Source organism: Apodemus sylvaticus, chromosome 10 (genome assembly GCF_947179515.1).
Source record: "Apodemus sylvaticus chromosome 10, mApoSyl1.1, whole genome shotgun sequence".
Taxonomy (NCBI): Eukaryota; Metazoa; Chordata; class Mammalia; order Rodentia; family Muridae; genus Apodemus; species Apodemus sylvaticus.
The window spans coordinates 15,165,762-15,192,849 of NC_067481.1; the positions used below are offsets into that span (position 1 = coordinate 15,165,762).

General features: G+C 52.4%; 1 protein-coding gene across 1 annotated transcript in view; it reads left to right on the forward strand.

The window, feature by feature from the left end:
* The first annotated feature begins 12,174 nt into the window (after positions 1 to 12,174).
* The window catches only part of Cacng4 (calcium voltage-gated channel auxiliary subunit gamma 4), a 60,624-nt gene continuing 45,710 nt past the window's right edge, over positions 12,175 to 27,088 (forward strand). Inside the window, exon 1 of the mRNA XM_052195729.1 lies at positions 12,175 to 12,394. Coding sequence (XP_052051689.1) covers positions 12,175 to 12,394 — 220 coding nt within the window. The remainder of the gene's footprint in view (positions 12,395 to 27,088) is intronic.

Here is a 27,088-nt window from a genome sequence, read left to right on the forward strand (position 1 = left end):
AGGCAGGATATCAAACACGTCGGCCATGGGCTGGGCCGAAGCTCCGTCTGTGGTGTGCGCAGATCCCGGGTTCCATTCCCCCACATTGCAAACAGACAAAAGTCCTTATGCTAATTCTTGGGATAAGGAAAGGAAAGGAACCAGGAATGGTGGTGCACACTTTTGATATCATCACTAAGCAGACAGAGGCAGGCAGCTTTCTGGGAGATCTAGGCCAGCCAGAGCTTTATAATGAGAGTCTGGCTTTAAAAAAAACAAAACAAAAAAAAAACAAAAAAACAAAAAACAAAACAAAACAAAACAAAAAAAACAAAAGACAAAAAAACAAAAAAACAGAAAAAAAGACTGAAAACAAAGATAAAAACATTAACCAGACTGGGAGATCACCTCTCTCTGAGGTGATGTTGAAATAGAGAATATGCAGAACTTTATACATGGACCCAGAGCTACACCATAACATTTCTGGGTTGTTGGGTTGGGGGAAAGGAAGGTGTCTGATAGGACAAGAAGATGGCTTCTTAGGGAGGAGGAACCTGAGGCTGGGACAGAACAGGTGGGCAGGGTAGGCATCGGTGCTGATGCTAAGCACATGGAAATCTCCGACGGGATCTCAACTGAGCATCCACCACTGAGATTCACACGAATTTCCCAGCCTGTGGAAGGAAAGGACACTGAAGAGGCCAGTGTGAACTAGGAGGTGAATTAGGAAGAGGGTCTTCTGGTCAATAATAGGGCAGATGATATTGGCCTAGCCAGGCAGGCTTCAGACGGGGGACACAGAGAGCTTCTAAATATACCCTACTGGTGAGACTGAGAGAGGCAGAGTCAGTGGGAGGCAGAGGCGGGGGGGGGGGGGGGGGGGGGGCGGGGGGGTGGCTGGCGGTGGCTGGCAGTGGGAATGTGAGAGGCAACTGAGAGGCCTGTGGCCTGAACCGTGGGCTGAGGGCTGTGTAGTGCTGAGATAATCAAGTCCATCCCCTTCCAAATTAATGGGAAGGTTCATGAGAGCTGGAGGTCACAGGTCAAAGCTCTGTCATGCTTGGCAGAGCCCGGGCCCCAGGACTTGAGGACCCGGGGCTACCACAAGAAACTATCACTGATCTGAAACAACTACCCAGAATCACGTTCTCCATATTCCAGAGGTCAAAAGCCTAAGATCAAGATGCTCTTAGAAAATGTGCACGCCATACCTTGTCCCTAGCACAGCTGGCTACTGGCAGTCCTCGGTGGGTTAGCATTCTCTGCCTTCACACACCCCTCCCCCATGTCTCTCTCCTCCCTTCTGGTTCTTTTTGAGCTAGATTGACTGACCAGTGAACCCACAAAATCCTCCTGTGTCTGCCCTTCTCCCCAGTGCTAAGATTACTTCACACACACACACACACACACACACACACACACACTTTTAAAATAGAATTTCAACTTGGATGCACATGCTCATATGCTGTGGTGCTTTGACTAGGAATGACACCCATAAACTCATGCGTTTGAATGTTTGGTTCTCAGGGAGTGACGCTGTGAGAAGGTGTGGCCTTACTGAAGGAAGTGTGTCACCGCGGAGGCAGGCTTTGAGGTCTCACATATGCTCAAGTGTGACACACTGAGTCCTTCTGCTGCCAGTGAATCACCAAAGATCTATCTCAGGTATCATTCCTCAGGACCCTTCCACTTTTTTTTTTTTTAAACAGAGTCTCTCACTGGGACTCATTGACTCATTGACTATGCTAGGCTGGCCAGTTGATTAGGTTGCACTTCCTCCAACCAGGCTGCACCTACTCCAGCAGGATCCACTCCTCTCAACCTTCCCAGGGCTAGATTACACATGCCCCACCATGAGTGCTCTCTCTACCTCCCAGCTCTCCTTTTTATAAGGACCCTTGTCTTTGGACCTCAAGCCTCCCTGATGCAGGATGACCTCAAGATCATCTTGAAGTTGTTTCTATCTGTAAAGACCTTCCCGCCCCCTCCCCCCAATGATCTCACATTTGCAGATTCTGGGGTTTGAACACGGGTTTGTGTTTTGAGAAATTCAATCCACCTATCAAGAAGATGATTGATTCTCATAATCCCCTAATCACGGGGAGAGACACAGAACCAGGCACTTGTAAGCTCCAGGCAGGCTCATTGGTCAAGAGAAGAAGCAAGGATAATACAGAAAACAAATTCTGGATTTTCACCCAGTATTCTGCGGGGTACTGGTATCGCCAGCAGGGTCTTATGTCAGCTGTACTTCCACAGTCAGGGGTTCCGGGCAGAACTAACTCATGGTGTATATGATGGAGAAGGGGGAGGCACATTTAAAAGCAGGTGAAGCATCCTAAAGGTGAACACGACCAAACCCCATGACCAGAGCTGCTTCTGTGTCTCTTCCTCACAAGATGGAGAAGATCAAAGGTGCCATCTCCCAGCCAAGGCTCACTGCACAGAGTCCTCCACTCCACCAGGTCTCCTGCGAGGTCATCCCTACATCTCCCCAAAACAATGATGGCTTCCACTTCTCGAAGAGGAAAGCCCATGAGAGATTATGATTGATGCACATTTTGGCCATGTGACCTCTAGCACTGGGGCTGGAGATGGGCCCCTCGGACACCCCTAGACTCTAGGTAGGTTTCCCTATATCTGCCACCCTGTGTTGAATGCTTCCTCCATCTTGAGGGCACCAATCCCGGACAGGATCTGCTATGAGCTACTGAAGATGGGGCAGGAAGCCTGGTTATCCATTTGGACAAACAGGTCCCAAGGGAAAGGTGACTGTCTACTCAGTACACATCTGCCTTTCCAAGTTACACCTAGACTTAGGAAAACAGCTTCCCTCTACCTGAGGCAGATGTCCACATGGACCTATTTGTCTCCTACAGATGCTATCCCAGTCCTTGCCTCTGACCACCGTCTCTGTCCTGCAAAGAGTCTGTATGTTCTGTCCCCAGGGTGGGTAGGGCCCAGGTAAGTGAAATTACAGGAAGACCAGCAGGAAAGTTTTGTGGGGGGCTAAGAAGCTAGAACTCACCATACAGGGACACCAACTGGGTTTCCAGGGATGTCCAGAGGTGTAACCAGAACTATAATGTCATAGGTAAGGCCAAGGCACTCGCTGCAGGCATGTAGTTTAACAAGACCTTCCTATCAATGGGGAGTATGGTACCCCAGCGTTATGGTTCCCCCATCTCCCCTTGGACAAACCCTTTGAGCAAGAGGTGTTCTACCCATACCCTACCATCTGGCCAGAGGCATACTGCTGTCTTCTGCTAGTCCGGTCTTGCAGGATCTTCAGTCCCCTGGGGCCTCTTCACTTACCCCGCATGGGCTCCCCTAAAAGCCTCTTTTCTCTATGTTCTACTTGTCATGATGTCCCAAGGCAGTTGAGTTAAAGAAGCAATTTTACACTGTGGATAAAGAAAGAGCAACCCCTCCCCCGCTTGCCTGGTCTGTCTCCACACTCACCGACTCTGGCAAGCCTGTCCTCTCTTCTGGGGGTCCACAGGACTAAACAGTTCACTCCTGGTACCACAGCTCCAGGAATCAAGCACGGAGCCCCAGGACTCCCACTGAGAAGCAAGGCGCTCTTGCTGAAATGGCTCTACATAAGGAGGAATGCAGCAAATGGCTTCCTACATCTGGAGCAACCTCTATGCAGTTCCACCACACTGGGACTTAGGGTTTTGTCCTTTTTTTTTCCCCATTTCTTTTCTGCCTCTCTTTTTTTCTCAAATATTTATGAAGAGATTTTCCATTTATCCTGGCGCATCTTCTCCACCGTGGGTGTCAGCTGGGAGGGCTCAGACAACAAACTCCAGAAGGTATTTTCCCCAAAGCAGCAGCTGCCTCTCTTGGCAAATGTAGTGAGTGGGGCCTCTCCTGAGGACTGGCCGAAGCAGAGCAGGGGGAAGTGGTAGACCAGTTGTCCCATGGCCTCAGTCTGGCTTCCTTGGCTCTAGGATGGCCTGGTGGAAGGCACTAGTAGAAGGCTCTGGGACAACTCAAGAGAATAGGATCATACCATAGTCCTAATGCCCTGTGCCAGCCAGGGCTTAGGACTTGGGGCACCCCACCTGTCTCTCAGGACTTCAATACAAAAGCTTTCCCCCTACACACACACACTCTCTTCCAGAGAAACCACTGGGGGCTGTGGCTTGAGTTTCCAATGGCTCATTTTCAGGGACTTTAGTGACAACTCCTAGGGGGAAGACTGGAGTATGCTGGCTGGGTCTGGATCCCTGGATTCTCCTATACCTGGGAGACTTCCCTGCATGCAAGGTAGGGGACAGGCAGAAATACAGAAAAAAGAAAGCGTGCTCCACACTGGCAGCAGGAGTCAGCAGTCAGTGTAGCAGAGATGAAGAATGGTAAAGAGGGCCTTGCAAAATCTCCCAGATTTTCCCCACCCTGACAGCTACCCTTCCCCCATGCTTGCCTGAAGATCTAGCTACTCAAGTTAATTCTGGGAGCCCCCAGTCTTCTATTCCATGTCCATTACCCAGAGACCAAGATAGACTGTGTGGGCCCACGGTAGACTCAGTTGAAAACCAAACACTTTCACCGAGAACCTAGCCCCAAAGGCATCATGGCCCCATGCCCTGGTTCTATTCCAGATTTCCACTATTAATCACTTGGAAGCTTTCAAATACATGATGCCAGGCTCTCTTCCAGATAGCCAGAATACCAGAGAGTGGACCATATATTTCCAAAATCTCCCAAGCCATTGCCAAAAGCATCTGGGGTTGGAAGTTATTGTACTCTAGGAAGAATGTGTTCCCTGGAGACTCCTAGCCTTGCCCTAAAATAAGTCAACTAATTGCTCTCTTCAATTGGAAGCTTCAGCAGCAGCATCTAGGAAACAGGGATAGCAGGCTTTTCTCATGATGAAGAGCTCAACCCACAGGAACATTCGCGGGACATCAGCATCCCGTCTTCTGGGACAAGGGATTAGTTACGATGTGCTCAGAGGAGTTTAGAGTGGCTGGCTAAGTCACTCGGAATAGTCACACCTGGTTCCAGTGAAGCACAGGCTGTTATGATAGGTGGGTCATCTCTCCGACCTGCAGAGTCACTATGGACCCCACTCAGGTCTGGGCACAGACATTGTAGGAAGTTTCTGCAGATACTGGGCAGTACTATCCACTAAGTGACTCCCTTTAGAAACAATTAAGAGTGTTTCTCTTGGAACCATCAGTGTAGGTAGCCAGTTCCTTCCTAGGCTGGCATGGAGTCCAGTAAGAGCAGAGACAGATGGTGGTGTCTAAGAACTCGGGGTGCTGTGAGGCAAAGTGGGAAGGGACTGAGATGCACAGCAGTCATGGGGGGGGGGAGGTGCTTCTGGACAGACAAACCAGAGATGGTCCCTAGGGGATGGCGCATGGCACTTGAAGAATCTCACACAGGAGATTTTCTTTCCTGTTTTTGTTTGTGGTGTGTGTGTGTGTGTGTGTGTGTGTATGCACTTACATGTGAAGCCCAGAGGTGCTTTTTCTTTTGAGACAGGGTCTCTCAATGAACCTGAAGGCTTATATTTTTGCTAGACTGGCTGGCAGTATCTTCCTGTCTCTGCCTCCAAGCACAAGCAATGGCCATAGATGTCCCCCCACCGCCCCCCATCACGCTTGGCTTTGATGTTGAGTTCTGAGGATCTAAACTCAAGTCCTCAAGCACAGCATCCGCTTTATTACCTGGGCCACCCACCTCCTCTGCTCCACTGCCGTGTGGTGAGAAACAGTCTCACTCTGTTCACCGGGTGGCCTGAAACCCACTATGAAGCCAAGGTTGTTCTCAAAATTGCAATAATCCTCCTGCCTCAGTTCCTGAGTTTTGGACTTAACTAGAGTGCTCCACCACGCCTAGCAGGAAATACTGACTCTCATTACAAGCATCTATGTATGCTGAGTTCATGTCAGGCCACTCTATATGGGGCTGGCAGATACCTAACTGCTTAGCTGAGCTCTGGAGACTTCAGCTGTCCCCAAACAGCTACCACCATGACATTCACAGCTGGGAGACCAAGTTCTCCATGAGTCCATGAGATAGGGTACAACTCCTGTTTCTCTCCTTCTGAGCCATGCATTGCCACACTCTTCTGGACTGGGGGAACACTTTAGTGACTGAAAGCAATGACTTTAACGATGTGCCTGTCACCAAGGATATCCCAATCCATAGGTTCCCAAGACAATATGGACCACAGAGAGGGATTCATTGGTTACAACCATCATTTCTAGCCTGGATAAACTAATGGGCAAAGGATGCTTGGGGTCTGGCAATGCCCCTGGTTGTTAGCAGAGAAGGAAGCTGAATACTTAAGCTTAATTGCTAAGAGATATTACCAAATGAGATAATAACTGGTCGCTCAGTATATATTTAAGACGAAATAAGCGTAGACTCTAAGGCCAGACTGCTGAGCCTCGAAATCACACCATCCTTGGAAAGTCATCTGCTCGCCTCACTTTGGCAAATGGGGTTATAGCAGAACCCGCATCAAAGAATTGGGAGTGGAGTGAGTCAACATGAGGCAACGCCTTTAAGACATTGGCGCTGCTTGCTAAACATTCGCTGTTGTCATTTCTGTCTGCTCCGCCCCCACCACCACACCCCCCGTCCCCCACCTCTGTTGCACAGCCATCTAAGACAGGTTCTTGGGTCTCTTTTTACCAGAATGGTTCAGCCACTAGACCAAGGCCACATAGCTCAGATGGCAAAGCATGACTAGAAACCCAGGTTAGCCTGAGTTGGGTGACTTTCCTTTTCCACTTTTTTCAAAGGGTCTCAGATAAGAATGGGAGACTCGGAGCTTCCCGATGACCAAGTGGACAGGAGCTGCAGACAGAGGAGGAGAGTGCAAGTATCTGCCTGCCGATGTGGGGGATGCAGAAGGACGCCTGTAGCATAAAGCGAGCCCTCCCACTCTGCAGCAGAATGGCCCTGAGAGGGCTGAGAGCATCCCACCGCCAGCCCCCAGCAGGCAGCTGAGAGCCATGGGAGGCAGGGAGGAAAAGGAAGGGGGATTCAGGAGGCCAAGGGACCAGACCTTCCCCCAGAGCCAACCTTTCATTTGCAGCTGACACTTGGCAGCAGAGTCTTGCGCTGCCCTCTCTCCCAGCTCCTTCACAGGGCTGTTATATTTTAGGAATTAAAGCTGTGCTCTGTAAAAGCACCAACGCCACGCCACTCGTTAGCTGAAGAATGTGCCTTCGCTGGCTGCCCTCCCCACCTGCTGCTCATGCCCGGTGTTCAAAGGCTTCCTGACTCTCCGTGCCTACCCATTTTTCCTTGGAGTTGTCTCCACCTTTAAGAGGCAGCTCTGATTCAGAGGCTAGCTGAGGACAAAGGAACCTCTGGCCTGTTTGTCCTGTTGAGTGTTTTGAAAAGAATGTTCTCAGAATAACCATCTCATTCTCCAGCGTTCTGGGCTGGGAGCTTCGGCCAAGATGGCCCTTCATATCAATATGCTCATCAGCGGGGCTGGTACCAGAACAGTTCCTTGCCAGGGAGCTCACTCAGAGCAGGCCCCTGGGGTGATGCCTCTTGAAAGCACACTGGTCTCCAGTAAGGGAATAAGCCCACACCAGCTTCACTCACAGCTCACTGGTTCACTATTTAACACCAACAGCAATGTGCTGGGCTCTCCTCCCCCGGACAATGCCCAGGAGACAGCAGCAGCCGGAGGCTAGCATTGTCTGGCAGGGGGTGGGGGGGAGCCAAAGGGCTCTTATATTACAGAGCAAATTTCTGCTTCCCGCTCCAGCTAGCACCTAAGGAAGGTCCTGGCAAAGAGAGGAAGGTGAGCTCTGAGGACCAGTGGCTTTGAGCCCTCGCCCTCAGCCACTGCCTCCTCTGAAGGAAGGGGAGGGAATCAATAAAGGCCTACACTCCACCCCCATGTGACTTTGATAGTGATTTGAACTTTATTTCATCTAAATGACTAGGAGAAGTGGAGCAGGGGCCAGAGTAAGCAGAGTGGCCTTGGCACCCTTTGAGAAGTGGGGTGCAATGACCATGCTCTAGAGAAAGCTATGTCCAGATCCTGCCTCCAGAGTTAATGTTTATCCACATATGCATTGTTTATAGAACGTGGGTAAAGGCATTCTCCCTTCTAGGATGGACTTAAATGAGGCCACAAAGACCCCAAAAGACACCCACTAATCACCCCTTCTCTTCCCTCCGCACGTCAAAGGGCTGCCTCTGAAGCTTCTATCTTACCGTGGCAGAGCTGAATAGGAGAGCTGTGTATCCAGCTCAAATGGGATCTCAGAGATAAGCAAATGAAATGGAATAAACTTGAATCCGCAAAGCTAAGCGGCGTTTGCTGGTCTGCGCTCTCCCTCGGAGGAACCTTCTAAAAGAAGGAAGAATAGAAAGTCATTTTTTTTTGTGTGACTTTGCATAATCTGATGGAGGTGGGGGCATTCTTCTGGATGCTAAGCAGCCTCCAAGTAGCTATAAGCCTCCTCCACCCCCAGTCAAGCCCTGGAACATTCTGAGACTCATCCCTAACCTTTGCCTATAAAAACTCAGAATCATTCTTTCTGCCTTAGGTGCCTGAGATGCTGCCCAGGCTCCCTCACCAATCTCCCCTCAGATAAGCCTCCTGAAATCACCACAACCATCTGCTTTGAGCATAGAAATGAGATATCACAAAACATTGCCACATAAAGGTCGTTCTTTCGGGAGGACAGAGGGAAATGAAGCCCGTAATAAAGGCTTTCGGGGACACCACCCACCGTGTCTGCATCCTTGGTGGGTGGTGGGGCCTCTCCTCCTCCAGCTGCAGAGGTAGTGTGGCTCTGCCAGGCCAGTCACCTTGGCATTCATGCTCTGACATGCGTGTCATGCAGCCTAGTACTGCATGCAATCCACCCCCTCCTCACTAACTGCCTGGCATGGCTGCGGCTCCTTGGATCTGAGACGGTGAGAGTCTCACTCACAATGGCTCCATCTTCACAGCTGTGGAGAGTGAAGATTTGAAGCAATTACCAGAAAGAACCGATAAGGAAAGAACCACTTGGAATTGGGGGGTGGGGGAGGGTGATTCTGGAGAACGGCTTTAACTGGTGGTCTAATGCCCCACCCTTTTGACCATACAGGGCAGCAATAAAATATGTAGTCACTGTACAATTTGTCCTATTGACACCAAGAAGAAGCACCAAGTGTCCTATCTCTCTGGAATAAGACTGGTCCAGAATCTTCTCCCAAGCAAGGATTGGATACATCCTTCTCTCAAGTCTGGAAACAACCCAGGGGACACTGCAAACTCTAGGGTCCCCAGGCAGCAAAACTCTGCCATTTAGAAGTCTTGAATCTAGCTGAGCAGAAATTTCCAGATTTCAATTGTGCTCACCCAGGCATGATGAATGGCCTCAGACAGCCTCGAGTTTGTTCCAGCTTCTTCGCCGGCGGTCAAGTCCTTATTTGACTCCATGGCCTACACCCACATAAGCTCAGGTCCAAGTGTGGCTGCAGGTTGGGTGATCACCTACAGACAGGCAAAGCAACAAGCCCCCATCAGGGTCCCCTCAAACAAGCCGGAACTAACAGCAGTCTCCAGGAGCCGAGCTGTGATCCGACCTTCTGGGAGGAAAGCTTCAGTCAGCTTCCCCACTCCTCTCCACCTTGACTGTCCAGGTGTTCTAAGGCGCGGAGGGGAGATAGTGAGAACTCTCAGAATGTCCTTAATGCGCCCGTAGCACGTCCTAATCCCTGTCTCCAAGGAAGGGAGAAGAAACAGCATTTGCCACTCATCCACAAATGGCCGCCCAGTACGTGTGTGTCCAAGGCTGAGACCTTCAAAGCAAATCTGAAAGGCAGGCCAGAGAATCTTTCTCCCAGGTGGTCATGGCTTGTCCAAATCGAGCTGCTCAGTACTCAATATGGTAATGATCTCAAGACCAGGTCCCATCTCTAGATCTCTCCAAGATACCCCGAGCCCCTCTGTGGGCAGAGTACAAAAGTTGGTCCAACATGTTTCCTAGAAGTGAAGACTCTGTCCTTCCTCCTGAGTGACTTCCAGGTTGCTTGCTTGGAGGAGGGAATATATTATCTCACAGCTACCTGAGAAAGCAGGAGGAGAAATCTACTCCCCACCCACCCCCTAGAAGATCAATTAGGTCATTGCATTGGTTTCTTCCAAGATCCTGGGAGAAGGCTCTAACCAGTGCAGGCCAGAGGATGCTTCTGTGTAACCCAGCCACGTGGGCTTTTACACCTTGCTTCATGGAACTCTGAGGACCACAGAGGAGCTTCCTGCCGCGGGGTGTGCGTGTGGGCTCTCCACCTCATTTCCTCAGTGAGCAAACACCAGGTTTGTTTGTGTTGGCCCACCCACTGTTGACAATTACCTCTGAAACAAAGACTCACTCCCCCAAATCGAAAATTGCGTCTCTCAGAGCACAGAACCTTGAGTTCATCTTAGAGGCTACTGGAGACAGAGGTGAGCAGCCTTGTCCTGGAACCAGGAGAGACCATCACGTGCTTCTCGGTCCATTCAGCCATGTATCAGGGACCTGCTGTATAGAGAATACCCGTGATTTTTTTTTTTTAAAGGAAGAAAAGAAATGACCTTGCCCTTTGAAACTTTGGAAGGCAGAGCAGACACCCCTGGAAGGCAGAGGGAGAGGCCAGTGATGCTGACTGGGGTAGTCAGCCTGGTCCTCACACTTTATTATTCTGTATTTTTTCTATTTGTTTATATTCCCCTCTCCCAGCAAAAGATAATTTTCCCAGGGCAAACATTTGCACATTGCTACCACACATAGCTATATACATTCTACATGACCGGGGAGCTCACACTCTCCAGAGAGGAAGAACAGTGCTCCGAGGCTGGGGTCATTAATTTTCTCTGAGGAGAGCTGGAAAGTAAAATTGCAAGGGCAGCAGTTTTCCATATATCTCTTTCCATTTCCAGCGGTTCAGAATAGCGGCCCACGGGACAAACCCCCGGAGGATGCAACAGGAACACCGGTGTGAAGAAAACTGAGCTCCCGGTGGGTTTCAGGCCCCCTGCGGGGGAGGAGGGGAACTGGGTGGTGAGGAAGGAACCTGGCTCTAAGGAGCACGGAGTGTATCCAGATTGGGACCCTGCCAGCGTCAAAGGCAATTAAGGGAAGAGGCCAGAGGGCCTGAGGCAGTCTGACAAGGTTAAGGGGAGGTGAGAAAGAGTCGTTAGACTAAGGAAGAGCCAACAGAAGAAAAAGTAAAGGTTCTGAGAAGGACAGGGACAAGGAGCAGCTGGCGACTAGAAGACTCAAATACAGTCGCAGGCGTTCCTGCCTCTACCAGCAATGGACTATCAGAAGAGTGACTGTAGTGTGTCATATATTCGGTCCCCCTCCAAAGAAGTCCAGAGCTTCCAGTGTCTGTTAGAACCTTTAGCTGCTTGGGTTGGAGTGGAGGTGATCTTCGTCTGGCTTGGCCCATAAAGAATGTCTCTGGTCTGTGACCCACATCTGGGGCCTTTGGAAACCCGAGGAGCTCACAGTACAACCATGCCTAGACCTTCATAACCAGGTACAGGCATAAGGCCGTGGGGAAAGGAGGAAAGGGAACACAATCCCCCATTCCACAGATTGCAGAATCCTGGGGACTAAGGAGATCCTGGCTGTCCCGGGTTGGAAAGAGGGGCGACTGGAGATGCGGCTTCCCCGGGGTCCTTCCAGGGAACCAATCTTTCTTTCCCTTGGCTTCCTTCGCTCTAATAATGTGAATGAAGCCTGGGAGAGAAAAGAGAGCGCGCGTGAGCGCAGGGAGGGGAGCAAGGGGAGGGAAAATCCCGGCCGGGGTGAGCGAGCGAGCAAGCGAGCGAGCGAGCGCGGGGCCCGAGGCGGAGGGGCGGCGCCGAGAGAGCGCGCCGGGCGGCGGGCGGTGGGTGGAGGCGCGGAGGGCGCGGGCCGAGAGCGGAGGGGGAGGGCGGGCCGAGAGGGAGGAGCCCCCGGTCGCCGCCGCCGCCGCCGCCAGCCCGCCCGGCGGCCCGTGTAGCCCGCGCAGCCCTCACTCGCCGCCGCGCCTCGGAGTTTGAGCCCCGCGCAGCCCGAGCGCAGGCACGCCCGGGGCGCGGGGTCGGAGCGCGCAGCGCGGCGCCGCCCCCCGGCCCTCGGCCCCCCAGCCCCTGGAGCCCCCGGAGCGGCGCGCCGAGGGAGGAGGGCGGGCGGGCGCGGCGGGCCGGGCCGGCGGGCGGCGGACTATGAGGCGCCCACCATGGTGCGATGCGACCGCGGGCTGCAGATGCTGCTGACCACGGCCGGAGCCTTCGCAGCCTTCTCGCTCATGGCCATCGCCATCGGCACCGACTACTGGCTGTACTCCAGCGCGCACATCTGCAACGGCACCAACCTGACCATGGACGACGGGCCCCCGCCCCGCCGCGCCCGCGGCGACCTCACCCATTCGGGACTGTGGCGGGTGTGTTGCATCGAAGGTACGACCCCTGCCCCCAGCGCACGCACAGAACACGCACACATGCACACGCACACATTGTCCCGGGGAGTGGGGCCGGGGGAGGGGTGGGCGCGGCGCTGGCTCCACGCGAGACACAAAGAACCTAAAGCCTGGAGGGTGGGTTCCCGAGTGGACACGGGCGCAGCAGCCTTGGGTCCCTCCAGGCTGGGGACCTCCCCAACACACCGATCCCACAAACTCTCGGCTCGCACGCGCACACCCCCTCGCGCAGAGACACAATGAAACACACAGAAACTCACGCACGCGCGCGCAGCCCGAGAGCAGAGCGATCCCCAGGGGCCTCGCCGGCGCCCCTGGGGGAGGTGGAGGATGGCGTGGGGGCGGGAGGAGTCTAGGATTGGGGGGAAAGCGGACGCGGGAGGAGGGGGAGGGGTTGCTTGGCAACCGGTATCTGTGCGATTGCTATGGGAACTGGCCATCCTGGGGCGGGGCCGGCCGGGGGTGGGGAGCCCCGGGGCAGCTAGGCACTCACTCCAAGCCCCCAACTGAGCGGGTAAGGGCAAGGTTCAGATTGGGACCCGGGAGCCAGGTAGCTCCAGCCGGTCGTCCTTCTCATGTTCCGTGAGACCACAGACTCACTCCTCCCTGCGCGATGGGGACAAGGGAGCCGCGCCGCGTCTTCGGTAACTGAAGCAGCAAGCTCTAGGTCATTGCCCCTCAGCACGAAGTCGGCAAGAGACCTCCTTAGGAACCACACTAGGAAGCCTAGAGTCAACACTGGACCAGGAGTGGGCAGGGAGGGGCGTGGTCGCTCGGTCAGGGCAGGGCGGGGCCCTGTAACACCCTAGGATGCAGAGATTTGAGGGGTGTGCTACGGTTGAAATGCATCTAGAGATAGGGAATAGGTCCATTGGACTGTGAGGACAGCTTCTAGGAGCGCGAGGTAGAAACCTCCGATGCCAGAAATGCATTCGGCTTCTTAGCCCTCCTGGCGCCCTCGTGCCCAACTGTGAAACTCCAACTAACAGGTGTCTACGGAGGGGCGGTCTGGTTCCGCCAGGTTGTAGTCAGATCGGCTGCTTGGTCTTGGCTCTGAGACTGGGGACAGAACAGCGGAGCTGGCGATCATTGCTTTAATTTTTCAAAAATCTTTGCGTAGTGTTTCGGCTTTCTTTCCCTGACACCTTTTCTTGCGTGCATTCCGCCCCTGGGTGGTTGAGGAAATACTTCTCTCCTCCCTTCAGCTACTTAAGTGTGGTGGGTTGCCACAGGAGGGCCAGCTCTTAGAAAGATAGCCCTTCCTGGCTGCATTTTGAATCATCTGAAAGGAGATATTGTGAGGTTTTACTTAGTGATGCCCCGCCCCAACCCGCCAGACCCTAGACTCGTGTCCATCTCTGTCTCCCAATTCCGACTCCAGATTGGGGCTGCTTCTGCACTTCGGAGCTTTAATGCAAGGCTCTGGATGGTTTGTAGATGACAGAGATGTGAGATTAATAGTTAAGGGGGAAAGCACGCCTCACAAAGGAAGTGGTGGGCCCACGATGACACCCCCCCTTTCTTCTGAAAAAAAAAACATAATTTTTGGGTATGCAGTTGCTCAGATCGTGAACACCTACACTTCTCATCTGGAGAATGTACCCACGTCACTACCTGCCACCGCACCTGAGCTAGATAGACAGCAAGGCTGCAGAGCTGTGTTCTACCTCACAGGCTCTGCTGGATGCCATGTGTGGTATCGGGAATCATGTCACCTCCCACCCCCGCCCCAAGAAACGCATGGTACTGGGACCTTCCCGTTTCCCAAGGGAAACTTGAGCACCGGGCCGGCAAGCCTGGCCTGCATGGTGACTCCAATGCCTTCTTTATTAATCCCTCATCCTAATTAGGATTGATGCTGCACTTAGCGTCTTGCCAGCTGCCTCGAGCCGTTTGAACTCACTGTTCATCAAGAGAGCCCGGAGCTGATCAGGGCAGCTGGCTCTCCTGGCAGAGGGAGCCATCTGGGGGACTTCATGGAAAGAACTAGGCTGCCTCTGTTATTCCCCAAAGCTTGGGGGGTTCTGAGGGACAAGCAGGCTGTACCTATTGAGTGTGCCCAGACCAGAGCATCCCCCTGAGACCCAGGCCTGTCAGAGTTATTTCAAGATTTCTTCTTCAATGCTCAAATCCATAACTGGGCGGGAACTGCCAGCCTTTCTCATAACGCAGCAGCATGGAGGCCGACAGCTCCCAGAGCCACCGATGCCTCCTGTGACGCCAGCCAGCACGTGGCCAGGGGCTGAGACCAGGGCAGGACAGTTAACCTCGGGCCACTCCCTAGGGACACCAAGAAGTGTTTTGGAGGGTTGCTGCTACTTTATTAGTCTTTGTGAGTAAAACGCACTATTTCTTCCTGTTTTCTAGAACCCCCCACAAACACATATGCATGACATCTGCACCCTCCATGGCAAATGCACTCCCCCCCCACATGATATCCGCACCACACACAGGACATCTATACCTCCCCACACACATGACGTCTGTACCACTACACACATGACATCTGCACCTCTACACACACTATATGACATCTACACACACACACACACACACACACACACACACACACACGACATCTAATTTAAGAGGTGGAGTTGAAAAGAGGAAACCTTTGGCTAAAAGGGACTTCTGCAGCAGGCAGAAATGCCTCAAGTGCAGCTCCGGGAGCCGGTTGGGTTTGCCGGCAGCTCACAGCCAGCCAGTTCCATTTCCAGAACTTTTCCTGTGCCCGTTAGCCCTGGAGAGCCCAACCCTCTCTCCCAAGGCGTCCACAGAGACACCTGACAGGGACAGCTGCAGTGCCCAGCTTCAGCAGAGCTGACCTTGCTCCAGCTTCCTTTCACCTGGCTCTCCACTGGACAAATGTCAGAAGTCTCAGGTGCACCGTGCTCCCCAGCAGGTGCACCGTGCTCCCCAGCAGGTTCACACGGCCCTTCAAGGTACTGCCCTCACCTGCGTGTGCAGGCAAGAGAGAACAGATCTGGGCCTTGCCCAGAGGCACCCAGGCAGGAAGCAACCAGCTAGGTTTGAGCCTCTATCACTACAAAGCTCGTCCCGCCTTGTTACCCTGCCCTTTCCCCAGCAGCTTCTGGGTTGCCATTAAAAATAGAGCCATGTATTTGGCTACTCAAGAGAGCCCAACTCCAAGGCAGGGTGGTTGGCAGGAAGGCATTTTCAAGTGAGGATGTACAACCGGTGCACAGATTGCATAACACACTCCTCTCCCTTGTGTGTCTCTCGGTCTCTACTTCCGACTCCATGACTCTCCTTCCATTGTGTTCTGGACTAGCTTGTCCCTACCAGTCACCCTTCTGCCCTCCCCACGCTACCATCAACTTAATCATGTGTCTCTTTGTCTGTCTCTGGACAAGGCCAGGGATGGACGGAGGGGGAAATAAAGTCATTTCTGTCCCAAGCACCATCAATGAATGTTTGTTTAATTTCTTGTCACTTTGGAATGTGGAAGGTGTAGATCATGTCCTGCTCAGACACCAAGAGCCTGAAGTACTGTTTGGACATGGAGGGAAAAAAAGAGCTTGAGTGCAGAAGCAAGAGCATAGAACTATCTGCCAAGGCTCCACACCTGCCGTGAACCCCAAAGCACGCGCAGGCTCCTGAGGCCCAGAGCCCTGAGAGACCCTGTGCATGTTCAGGCTGAGCATGACTGAACAGCTTACTTCCCTCCCTTGCCCTCTACCATGTCACCCATAAATGAAGCCGCCTCCGGCACACTCGCGACTCTGTCAGAACCTTAACAAGACAGTCTTGACGTCGGGGGTGTCTTTTAGGTTTCTTTTGTGTCGGCTGAGGGCTGGGCACTGGAATGAGAAGATAGAAAGTTCTAGAATGTCAGGAGTAAGGATGGGCAAATCCTTTATCCTAGTCACACTCACCTTCCTTGGCTGGCTAGAGTCTTTGTCACTAGTGTCCCCAACCTTCATTCCAACAGTGACACACAGATTAACAATACACATTTCTTAGCCCTGCGGCCTGCGTGTGAGAAGGGAGCATCACTAAGGTGTCGGCTTCAGAGGATCCAGCCATCCTAAGCCCATAGGTGGGAGGGGTGTGTGTTCTCCATACACCTCCAGTTCTTTTGTGGTTGGTGAGATCGGAAATACATCTTCACACCACACTCTGGGATGAGCCAGACCCCTGAGAGAGTATAAAGAATAGCTTTTCCACGGTAGCTGCAAGGCCCCAAATTGTGCCAGGAGCATTGCCTCTTAGGTTCGTTTTTCTTTATTTTGCACTAACCTACAAACAGCCCGGCTAAGGTGGGTAGTAGTAACCAGAGCAGGCCCTCCATCCCTACTGCTTTGAGGTGCCACCTTCTGGTCCCGCGTCCCCTTGGTGTTGATAATAGTCACCCATTTACCATAGACGTGTATAGGTGTGTGTAGTCACCAACAGTGCTCTCGGGTAAATATTAATTCTCTGTCTTTTCGAGGTAGAGAAGCTGAGTTGATGAGCGCAGCTCCTGTGTCAGGGTTGCCTTTCCCAGGCCACCTCAGCTTCCGTGTAGGCACTGCGCTTTCCAGAGGCTATAGAGTCCTCTATGTAAAGCACGGAGGCTTGGGAAAGGGCAGCTAATGGGGTGCCCCCAAAAGAATGATTACAATGTGAGAGGCTGGCCATTTTAACAACAGGCCTTCTCTTCCAATGGTTCTGGAGGTCAAGGAAGACAGAGGTGGAGAGGCTTCTGGGCTCCTGGATCACATTCTTCCTGGTGCGATGTTCTTCCTGATCTGCTGATGGCCTTTTGCCTGAAGCGCTCACATAACAGACGGAGGAGGCTATTTGTGAGGTCCCCTCTAAGAGAGCTGATACTACCATGAAGACCCCCTCCTATAGTCTCATCTAAATCTAATTATGACTAGCTTTTAGTTATGGTTTTACTGCTGTGGAGAGACACCATGACCAAGGCAACTCTTATAAATGACCACATTTAATTGGGGCTGGCTCACAGGTTCAGAGGTTCGGTCTGTTATCCTCAAGGCAGGAACATGGCAGCACCCAGGCAGGCATGGTGCAGGAGGAGCTGAGAGTTCTACATCTTCATCTGAAAGCTGCTAGCAAAACACTGGCTTCCAGGCAGCTAGGATGAGGGTCTTAAAGCCCACTCCCATAGTGACACGCCTACTCCAATAAGGCCACACCTCCTATTAGTGCCACTCCCTGGGCCAAGCGTATTTAAATCACCACCATGCCCAAGCCCCATCTCCATGTACTGCTGTCCGCACTGAAGATTAGGAGACCACCATATGAATTTGGGGACACTCCACAGCGAGTCCACGACAGAGGTGCTTTTCTTCCCACACCTCACTCAGCAGCTGGCATTCACGTCCCTGTCATTTGGAGGTCCCCTCTCTCATCTAAACACTTACGGATAATACAAGATGGCCCCCATCTCTTCTGTTTCTGTCCTTCCCTCAGCTCTCTCTCTGTCTCTTACCAGGGTCTTATGTAGCCCAGGCTGGTCTTCAACTCAATATACTAAGATGACCTTGACCCCTGATTCTCTTGCTTCTACTTCTGAATGCTGGGATTACAGACAGGCCTGTAGCACCATGTCCCAATTACGCAGCTTCTGGGGATCAAACCCAGGACTTTGTACATGTTGGACAAACGCTGGCCCAGCTGAACTGCATCCCAAGCCCCCTCCTTTCTCTCTTACCAGCCCCCTGCCCCCCGCTCCTTGGCAGCCAGCTTAGTAAGGAAAACCTGGGCATATTGATGGCCCAGGTCCAAGGGGTGCTCTAAGGTCCCGCCACAGAGCTGGCTCTGAAGAAGCCACCGACTTTCAGGTAGGCCTGATGGTGCAATGCAAGGGTCTTTACAATAGACCTCTCTTGTGTTAGTATCCCCCAGGCAACTCAGATTCTGAGGACTCCCAGGATGCAAGTCACAGGAGGGCAGAGTGGGAAGGGGCTTCTGGTCCTAGGACCCAGGGTCTCAGGGATGTGGAAGGCAAAGACCAGCGCAGCCACACTGGAGTAATGCGCTGTGTCGAAGACAGACTGCTAGTCCTCTGTCTCCCAATCTAACATGTGGGGTCACCTATGAGAGCCCCAGCCTTAGCTCGCAAGTTGAGTAAAGCTCTGAGTGCTTCTTTGGGAGACACAGGGACTTTAAGTTCCTTCAGGCCCAAAGCTTACGTGTAGTCAGAGTTGAACTTGAACCCTGATCCTGCTACCTCCCTGTCTCTAGTGCTTGGTCTGCACTCCGACAAACATGCTTGGCAGAGACAGTTTGTGTGAAGGATTCCAGAAAACTAGGAGGCCCATCTGGATCCTGTGGTAGGTGGCCACACTAGACTCTCTGGGACCAAATGGTAGCTGCAGAAATAGGAGATCTGAAGGAAGGGTAGGGAAAGGAGGAGGAGGAGGAGGAAGAGGAGTCAAGGCTACTCTCCAGATCTGATGCTTCCCCACCAGCTGAATGATGGTGGTACCATGCCCGAAAGGATGATGTCTGAAGAAATTGTAGGAAATCAGAGCCAGGGCTGACTCAGATTCTTGACATCATGAACCTCCATTCATAATAAGCAGAAGTGCTGGAAGGTTCCATGGTTCCTTCGCAGGAACCCAAGGTCACCGGCAAGCCCCAAGGCTTGTCACCACTCATGGCCACTGGCCACTCCCTGCAGGGCAGTGTTTCTGAACCTCGGCACTTGATGTTTGGGCTTATATGACCGTATTGTGTCCCTGCCCTGTGTTGAAGGATCCCAGCCTTGAACCACTAGAAGCCAGCAGCACACCTCCTCCTACTGTGACCACTCAAAGTGTCTTCAGATGTCACGATGTCCCACTGGTCCCACTGGTCTAGGGAGCGCATCATTTAGTCAGATGGCTGGGGGGAGGGGGAGGCAGGCAGGCTCTGTTCCAGCTGGAAGCTCTGCTCCATTCTCTAACCTTCAGGGACACACAGGAAACTCAAGCGAGGGGTGGAGCGGGTCTATTAATGGGGTGACCTGGCATCTGCTTTAAGTGCCCAGCTCCTTCCTTTATTAATAGCAAGGCTCACCTGCCTGTGCCACCCCAGCACGAGGCCTCGGCCGTGGGGAAGTGCTGATGGAGCCCAATCCTCACTCAGAGCAGGCAAAGCAGAGTGACTTACCCAAGGTCACATGGCAGTGATGAAGGTCACTAGGCACAGAACTCAAGTAAGTGCAGAGGCCACCCTGCTAGGATCTGTCCCCAGCTCAGCTGCCACTTGGGCAGTAAGCAGCCACCATGGCATACGCATCAGGGTAAAAGCCGGAAAGGCAGAGCCATTTAGGTGACAGCCTCTAGCACAGGCAGAGGACCCTTCTGGCACAGCCCAAGGGTCCGTGTGACTCAGAGACAGTGCTGTCCGTCCCCGACCCCAGTCTGTCCCCCTTCTGGCTTCCAGGCAGCAGAGCGACTCTCAGTCATGCCCAGGCAGATCCTTCCTTGGGATTTTCAGGCATTCACCTGGGTGTCCGCCAGATACCAGTGGCCTCATAGGTGCATGGGTGTGGATCTGTAGCTACAACCTGCCCACCCTACCCCAAGCCACAGTCTTTCAGGTAGGGGCATGCAGATGCAAAAGTGGCTGCAGGCCAAAGCCACGGTCTCTGGTTACCCAAGATTTCAGTTGTTTATTGTTTTTGGATATTTGAAACAGGGTTTCATATAGTCCAGGCTGAACTCACTTTGTAGCCAAGGCTGGCTTTGAACCCCTAATCCTCCTGCCTCAGCCTTTCAAGTGCTAGATTATAGATGTGCACCATCACACCCAGTGGTTCGGCTTTTGACAATATCAAGATTTGAACTCAGGGCCTTGCACACGCTGGGCAAGCAAGCACTCTGCCGCTGAGCTTCATCCTGAACCGGTTCTGATTCCTTAAGGTGATCTCACCGCATGGCCCAGGCCCTCTCACAGTCTTCCTAGTCGGCTTCCCTGCTACTGGGATTACAGACTCACACCTACACACCTGCACACCTGTACACCTACATACCTGCACATTTATACACCTGCACATCTACACACCTGCACATCGATACACCTGCACACCTACACACCTGCATACCTACACACCTGCACATCTACACACCTGCACATCGATACACCTGCACACCTACACACCTGCATACCTACACACCTGCACATCTATATACCTGCACACACCTGCACACCTACACACCTGCACACCTACACCTACATACCTGCACACCTACACCTACACACCTGCACACCTACACCTGCACACCTGCAACATACCTGCACATCTACTACACACCTGCACATGTGTACACCTGCACATCTACACACCTGAACACCTACATACCTGCACACCTACACACCTGCAACCTACACACCTGCACACTTACACACCTGCACACCTACAGACCCGCACATCTACACACCCACATACCTGCACATCTATACACCTGCACATCTATACACCTGCACACCTACACACCTGTACACCTACACACCTGCAACCTACACCTGTGCACCTATACACCTGCATACCTACAGACCTGCACATCTACACACCCACACACCTGCACACTTGTACACCTACTCACCCGCACACCTATATACCTGCACACCTACACACCTTCATACCGACACACCTGCATACTGCACACCTACACACCTGCACACATACTACATACCTGCACATTCCCCTTCTACACACCTGCACACCTACACACCTGCACACCTACACACCTGTACACCTACACACCTGTACACCTGCACACCTACACACCTGTACACCTGCATACCTACACACTTGCACATCTACACCTGCACACCTGCACATCTACACACCTGCACACCTGCACACCTGCACACCTACACACCTGCACACCTGCACACCTGCTGCAGGTGTTGTTTGTTAGTTCCTGCTGCCGTCCGTCTCCATTGCTACCTCATCTCTGAGAAAGAGCCAGAGAGCTCAAGAAGCTTCTTGGCTCAGCAGAGTTCCTCACAGCCTAAAAAAGAAGTGAAGAAATAGAGAAATTTTCACTCTGCCGGTCCCACCTACCGCCAGCCTTTTACCCCCTGACTGTCAGGGACAGAGGCCAGACCAAATAGTTCATCACAGATGACCCTTTCTCCCCGCATCAGTCCAATAGCACAACAGTCACAAAGATCCGGGTTCAAGCCTAAACCCAGCCACTGGTTGGCTGTGTGTCTCCAGACAAATTGTCTCTCTGGTCACCCATTCTGTCAGTATAAATCAGGGTATTGTGAGATCGGCTCCTGAGGTTGTTTTAATGTTATGCTACGAAACATGCCAAAGGCCCTTCTTTGTGCCTGGAACCTTGTAGTCATTTGAAGTGTCCTCTCATATCTATTTCCCCGAACTTTGGAAGTCCACATAAGTAGATCTCCCGGATGTTGCAGCTGACCTGGGAGGCTGCCTGGCCACCTGGGTATCGGGATGGATGAGGCTGAGCCTCATAGACGCTAGCTCATCACTCTGGGCTGCAGAGCTCCAGATGGCTGCTGAGAACCCCAAAATCGATGGCTAAGGCAGAAACTGAGTGGCCACTGACATCCAGCAACAGAAAGACAACATCTGTAGTGAAGCTGGGGATGGTCGAATCCATCCTTCCTCCCGCCTAGAGCCAAACTCAGCCAAAAATCAACGCCGCATCTCCGGTTGTGATTCCCAGTGTCTGGGATGGGGCCAGATAAAGAATGGCTGGGTCCTGGGGCACGGAGAACATTGCGGCGGGTCAGCAGAGCTGTGGACTGGTCCCCATTTTGCCATTAACCATCTGGACACTTTTCAGCTGGTCCCTTAACCTCTTAAGCCTCCTTGACTTGCTCAGTCTTCAGAGTGGGAAGCATACCCCTCTCTACCTCCATGCCTCCTCCCTCATCTGTCTCCCTCCTCCTTAGAGCTTCCCTCCCTCCTCCAGCCTCCCTTCTCCTCCTCTGTATTTCACCCTTTCCCCCACGGGTGTACAAACATGTAGGGTGAGGAGGCTTGGTTGGCCTGTGACTGATGGTGGCACTGTAGCAGGAACGGAGACTTCAGAATCCTTTTCTCAGAACCACTCTGGGCCTGGCTCCCCCGCCCCCAACACACCTTGATAGGGAAAGGCTTGCACACAGGAGCCTCACACATGAGGTGTGGGGCAAGCTGTCTGCCAGCTGGAGGAGTCTTCCTTCCTTCTCCCACGGGTTGTCATCAGCCTTCATCAAAAATTCAGAGGCTCGGCCCTGAGCCCAGCATGGCACTGGCCCCTGCAGAGACAGGGCAGAGCTTGTTTCCTGATACTTGTTAGTCCTCTGGGCTCCTTCTAGAGCACAGCCTCTAACTCCTTCCCTAGCCAGTTCCCCTCTGTGTGGGGCTGCTGCCCGGCCCACTCACGCACCTCCACCTGGATGCCCATGGTGTCTTCTTCCCTCTGCTCAGTCTCTGCACGCAGCCACAAAGGTCTTGTCAAGCTATCGGCCAGATCACTTCACCCCCAGCTCCCTCCAGTGAGAATGCACCCCACTTGTGAAAAAGCTTGGCTTGGCCACTGATGCCTCCAGCTCTGACATTTCCCAGAGCCTTAAGGCGTGAACCCGCTGACAGGGAGAGAGCTTGAGGGCTGTCGGCAAGACCTGTGCTTCAATCTTGCTCCTCTCTGCTTGGACACGGTCCTTTGTTTCTCTGAGCCTCTGTTTTCTCATCTGTAAATAATGGGTCTGTAGGTGCTAGACAGTCCCCGCATGTCATACAACAACCACAAAGGTCAAATGGGATTCTACCCAAGGAGTCCCCAAAGACTCTGCCCATATATGATGTCTCTGTCTCACTGGAGAGCATGCTGAGCTGAAGATGCAGCCAGAAGGCTGGGAGCCGCATGAGGTGATGTCTGGGAAAGAAGCTGGACCAGGTCTTTAAGAGTCACTGAGTCATAAATGTCACTCACTGAGTGAGATGCCTTCTTCATGGGTAAAAGTACCTGCTGCCCAGCCTGAGGACCTGAGTCTATTACCTGGGTCTCAGGAGGTGAGAGGACAGAACCAACTCCCTTGAGCTGCCTTCTGATTACCATAATCGTGCCATGACGTACACAAGACACCCCCCCACACACACACCCCCACACACATAGACACAAAAGTAAATAAATATGTTTTAAAATGTTAGTCAGTGTCACCTGCCCTTGAGAGGTGGCTTAGACTTACAGTAGTAAGTAGCCATCAAGTGGGCTTTGTGGGTACACCCCCACTTGTGGAGCAGACGGATTGAAACTGGAGGTCACCGAGGTAGAAATGTCAAGAGTCGAAGCCAGAATGGTGGTCTATGGGAGGCAAGTAGGTGTTGGATGTCCAAGAAGGGTGTTTTCCAAAGTCTGAAGGTGGTCCCATGATCAGCTGGATGTGAAGTGTGGAAGTTGGGAGACAGGCACAGAAGTAGGAGGCTAAGAGGAATTTTGAAGAGTCTCAGCCCAGGAAGCCCACAGAAGAGTCATTTCCCAAGGCTGAATAGCCACCTGTGGGGAGAGGAGAGCTCAAGTTCAATATGTACCTGGCTGAAAACCTCCCCTCTCCTGGGGCTAAGACAGCCATGGCCTGGGGATAGAGATATGGAGCTCAGATGAATGGATAGATGGATGGGTGTATGGATGGATGGATGGATGGATGGGTGGGTGGATGGATGGGTGGGTGGGTGGATGGATGGATGGGTGGATGGATGGATGGGTGGGTGGGTAAGTGGGTGGGTGGATGGATGATTGGGTACATGGGTAGATGGGTGGGTAGGTGGGTGGGTGTGGATGGATGGATGGATGGATGGATGGATGTGTAGGTGGGTGGATGGGCAGATGGTTGGATGAATGGATGATGGATGGATGGATGGATGGGTGGATGGGTGGGTGGGTGGATGGATGGATGGATGGGTATGTGGGTAGATGGGTGGGTAGGTGGGTGGGTGTGGATGGATGGATGGATGGATGGATGGATGGATGGATGTGTAGGTGGGTGGTTGGGAAGATGGTTGGATGAATGGATGATGGATGGATGGGTGGGTGGATGGGTGGGTGAGTGGATAGGCAGATGGTTGGATGGATGGATGGGTGGGTAGAAGGATGGATGGATGTGTAGGTGGGTGGATGGGCAGATAGATGGATGGATGAATGGGTACGTGGGTAGATGAGTGGGTGGGTGTGGATGGATGGATGGATGTATCTATGGATGGGTAGGTGGGTGGATGAGTGGATGAATAGGTGGATGTGGATGGATGGGTAGGTGGTGATGTGAACTAAGCCCCAGTGCTTTAGGTTTAAGGTAGTCAGACTTCTGAAATAAGACTCTGGCTGAGGGACTCAGTGACAGGTTTTTGTTGTGGGTATTAAGTTGCAATACAGAGAATGTCATAAGGATCCTAGTTTGGGCAAGAAAGGGAGAGACATCTAGGAAATTTGAACTCAATATGGCTAGGAAAAACCCAGACTCCAGGGTCTGGGAACATAGCTCATTTGGTAAACTACACAAAGCCCTGGGTTTGATTCCTAGAAGCCCATCAATAAGGTATAGGGGTGCACATCTGTAATTCCAACATTTAAGAGAGGCAGGATCAGGACCAGCTCAAGGTCATCCTCAGCTACATAGAGAGTTCAAGACCTGCCTGGACTACAGAAGACAAGAGCAAGGCGGGGAGACACCCCCCCATTTTCTTATGGCATGGGGGAGGCAGTGGGAAGTGTAGACACACACACACACACACACACACACACACACACACACACTATGTGAAGACCTGAAGTTTGATTTGGAGATTCATTCTCAGTCTCTGTTCCACCATATTCACTGAGGCAGGGTCTCGCCCTACCTGGGGACCTCTCTGTATGGCTAACCCCGTTATGCTTGCTCTGGAGATCCCTATCCTCTGCCTTTCAAGGCTGGAATTACAGTCACGCCCAGCCAACCTGTGGGGGTGGCATCTGGAGGTGCAAACTCAGTCTTTACGATTGCATGGTGAACATTCCTGAACTCCAACTCTCCATCTCTCCAACTCCTTAACTGTTTTTTGAACGAGAAGACCCTACAAATGCCATCAGTGATCCTGAGTGACCAGTTCTGCTCCAACAAGACTTTGGGGTACAGAAAAGCTGTGCTAAGGGGAAGAGGGTCACAGAGATGGCAGTAGGGTAAGGACAGATGCGGGTACGGAAGCTAGAACTCACTGTTCTCGCCTTTCCTGAGAGATGTTCTGGAGAGCCCACCTACAACAAAGAGAGGCATTTCACAGGGTGGGGTGTGCAGAGAGCCTGTCCTGTAGCAGGCTTGAACTAAACAGTATTCTTGTAATTGCACTGCAGAGAGCAAGCCAGGGCAGTGAGACAGAGCCAGACTTGGGTGCATCAGGATTTGAGTCCAGATTGGCATCGTCCCCCTTCAGGAACCCTAAACCAATCAGTCCACCTTCTCTGAGACTCAGTTGCTTTGTTTGAAAAACTGGTTGGTAACTGTCTCGGCCATGTTCATCACAGAAATGAGGAGAGATAGGCAGGTGCTTGGCTTGGGGCTGGAACTGTGGCCTTACACCATCTTCATCTCATTTGATGCTGTAAAGGATGCACCTAGAGATGGTGTAACAGAGCCAGAATGAACTTGGGTCCTCAACAGAATTCTTTGGTATTTAATCCCAGGGCCTGTGCATACCTCACTCCTAATCCATACCCCAAAGCACGGGCTAGGAAAAAACACTATGATGCCCCCCAAACCCCACCAAGACTCTCTCAGGACGTGTCAGGACACTCAGGCTCCCATCCAGGGGCCGCACAGCCCAGCCAAGGCTGTGCCACCAACTCCTCATTAAGATGCTGTGGGTGTGGGGTGAGGCTACCCGGCACCGCTTCCGGGCCTCGCTCTGAAAAGCTCCGATAACAAGTGCACATTGACAGCAAGGGTTCCCCAGGCGAGCACGCCGTCCCCGGCTCGCATCTGAGCCCTCGCCTGAGACATTTTTCTTGCTTCAGCAATTTGGCTTGTTGTACAAAAGGGGCTCTGATTCCTCCTGATGGCTGACTCCTCTTGCATGAAAACTGGCTTTTGTTGTCTTTAAGTCTAAGGAGCCCAAGGATTCCTGACCGTGAGTCCAGGCCAGATGCTTGGTGGCTGAGAGGTCCCACTGGCTTAACCGTTCAGAAGGGCTCTCCTCTCCTACCCCAGTGATCACTTATAACCTGTAGCCTGAGGCCCTGAGGCTGTTGCCCTCTGGCCTCCAGAGTTTCTGTCTTCTAGTCTCATACTAATCAGCTCCTTTTTCCTTGAAGTGACTGTTTTTGATACGTCCCAAAGATTTTCTTTTCGGTGGCCACCATGCCCGACATAGCTATACCATAGCTATACCTCATCGTTCACATACCTGGCCACCACTGGGGTCCTCTTTGTGTGTGTGTGTGTGTGTGTGTGTGTGTGTGTGTGTGTGCCCCTTTGTCTCTGTCTATCACCACTCTTGTGGGTGGGTATGCATACACACATGCACATGAGTGTGTGTGTGTGTGTGTGTGTGTGTGTGTGTGTGTGTTTGTAGAGAAAGACATGTTCAATGTTAGGTATCTCTTTTGGTCTCACTCCACCTTATTTTTGAGTCAGAGCCTCTCACTGAACCTAGAGCTTACCAGTCCAGCGAGGCTAGCTACCCAGAGAACCCCAAGTACTGCCCGTCCCTTACTCCATATCTCCG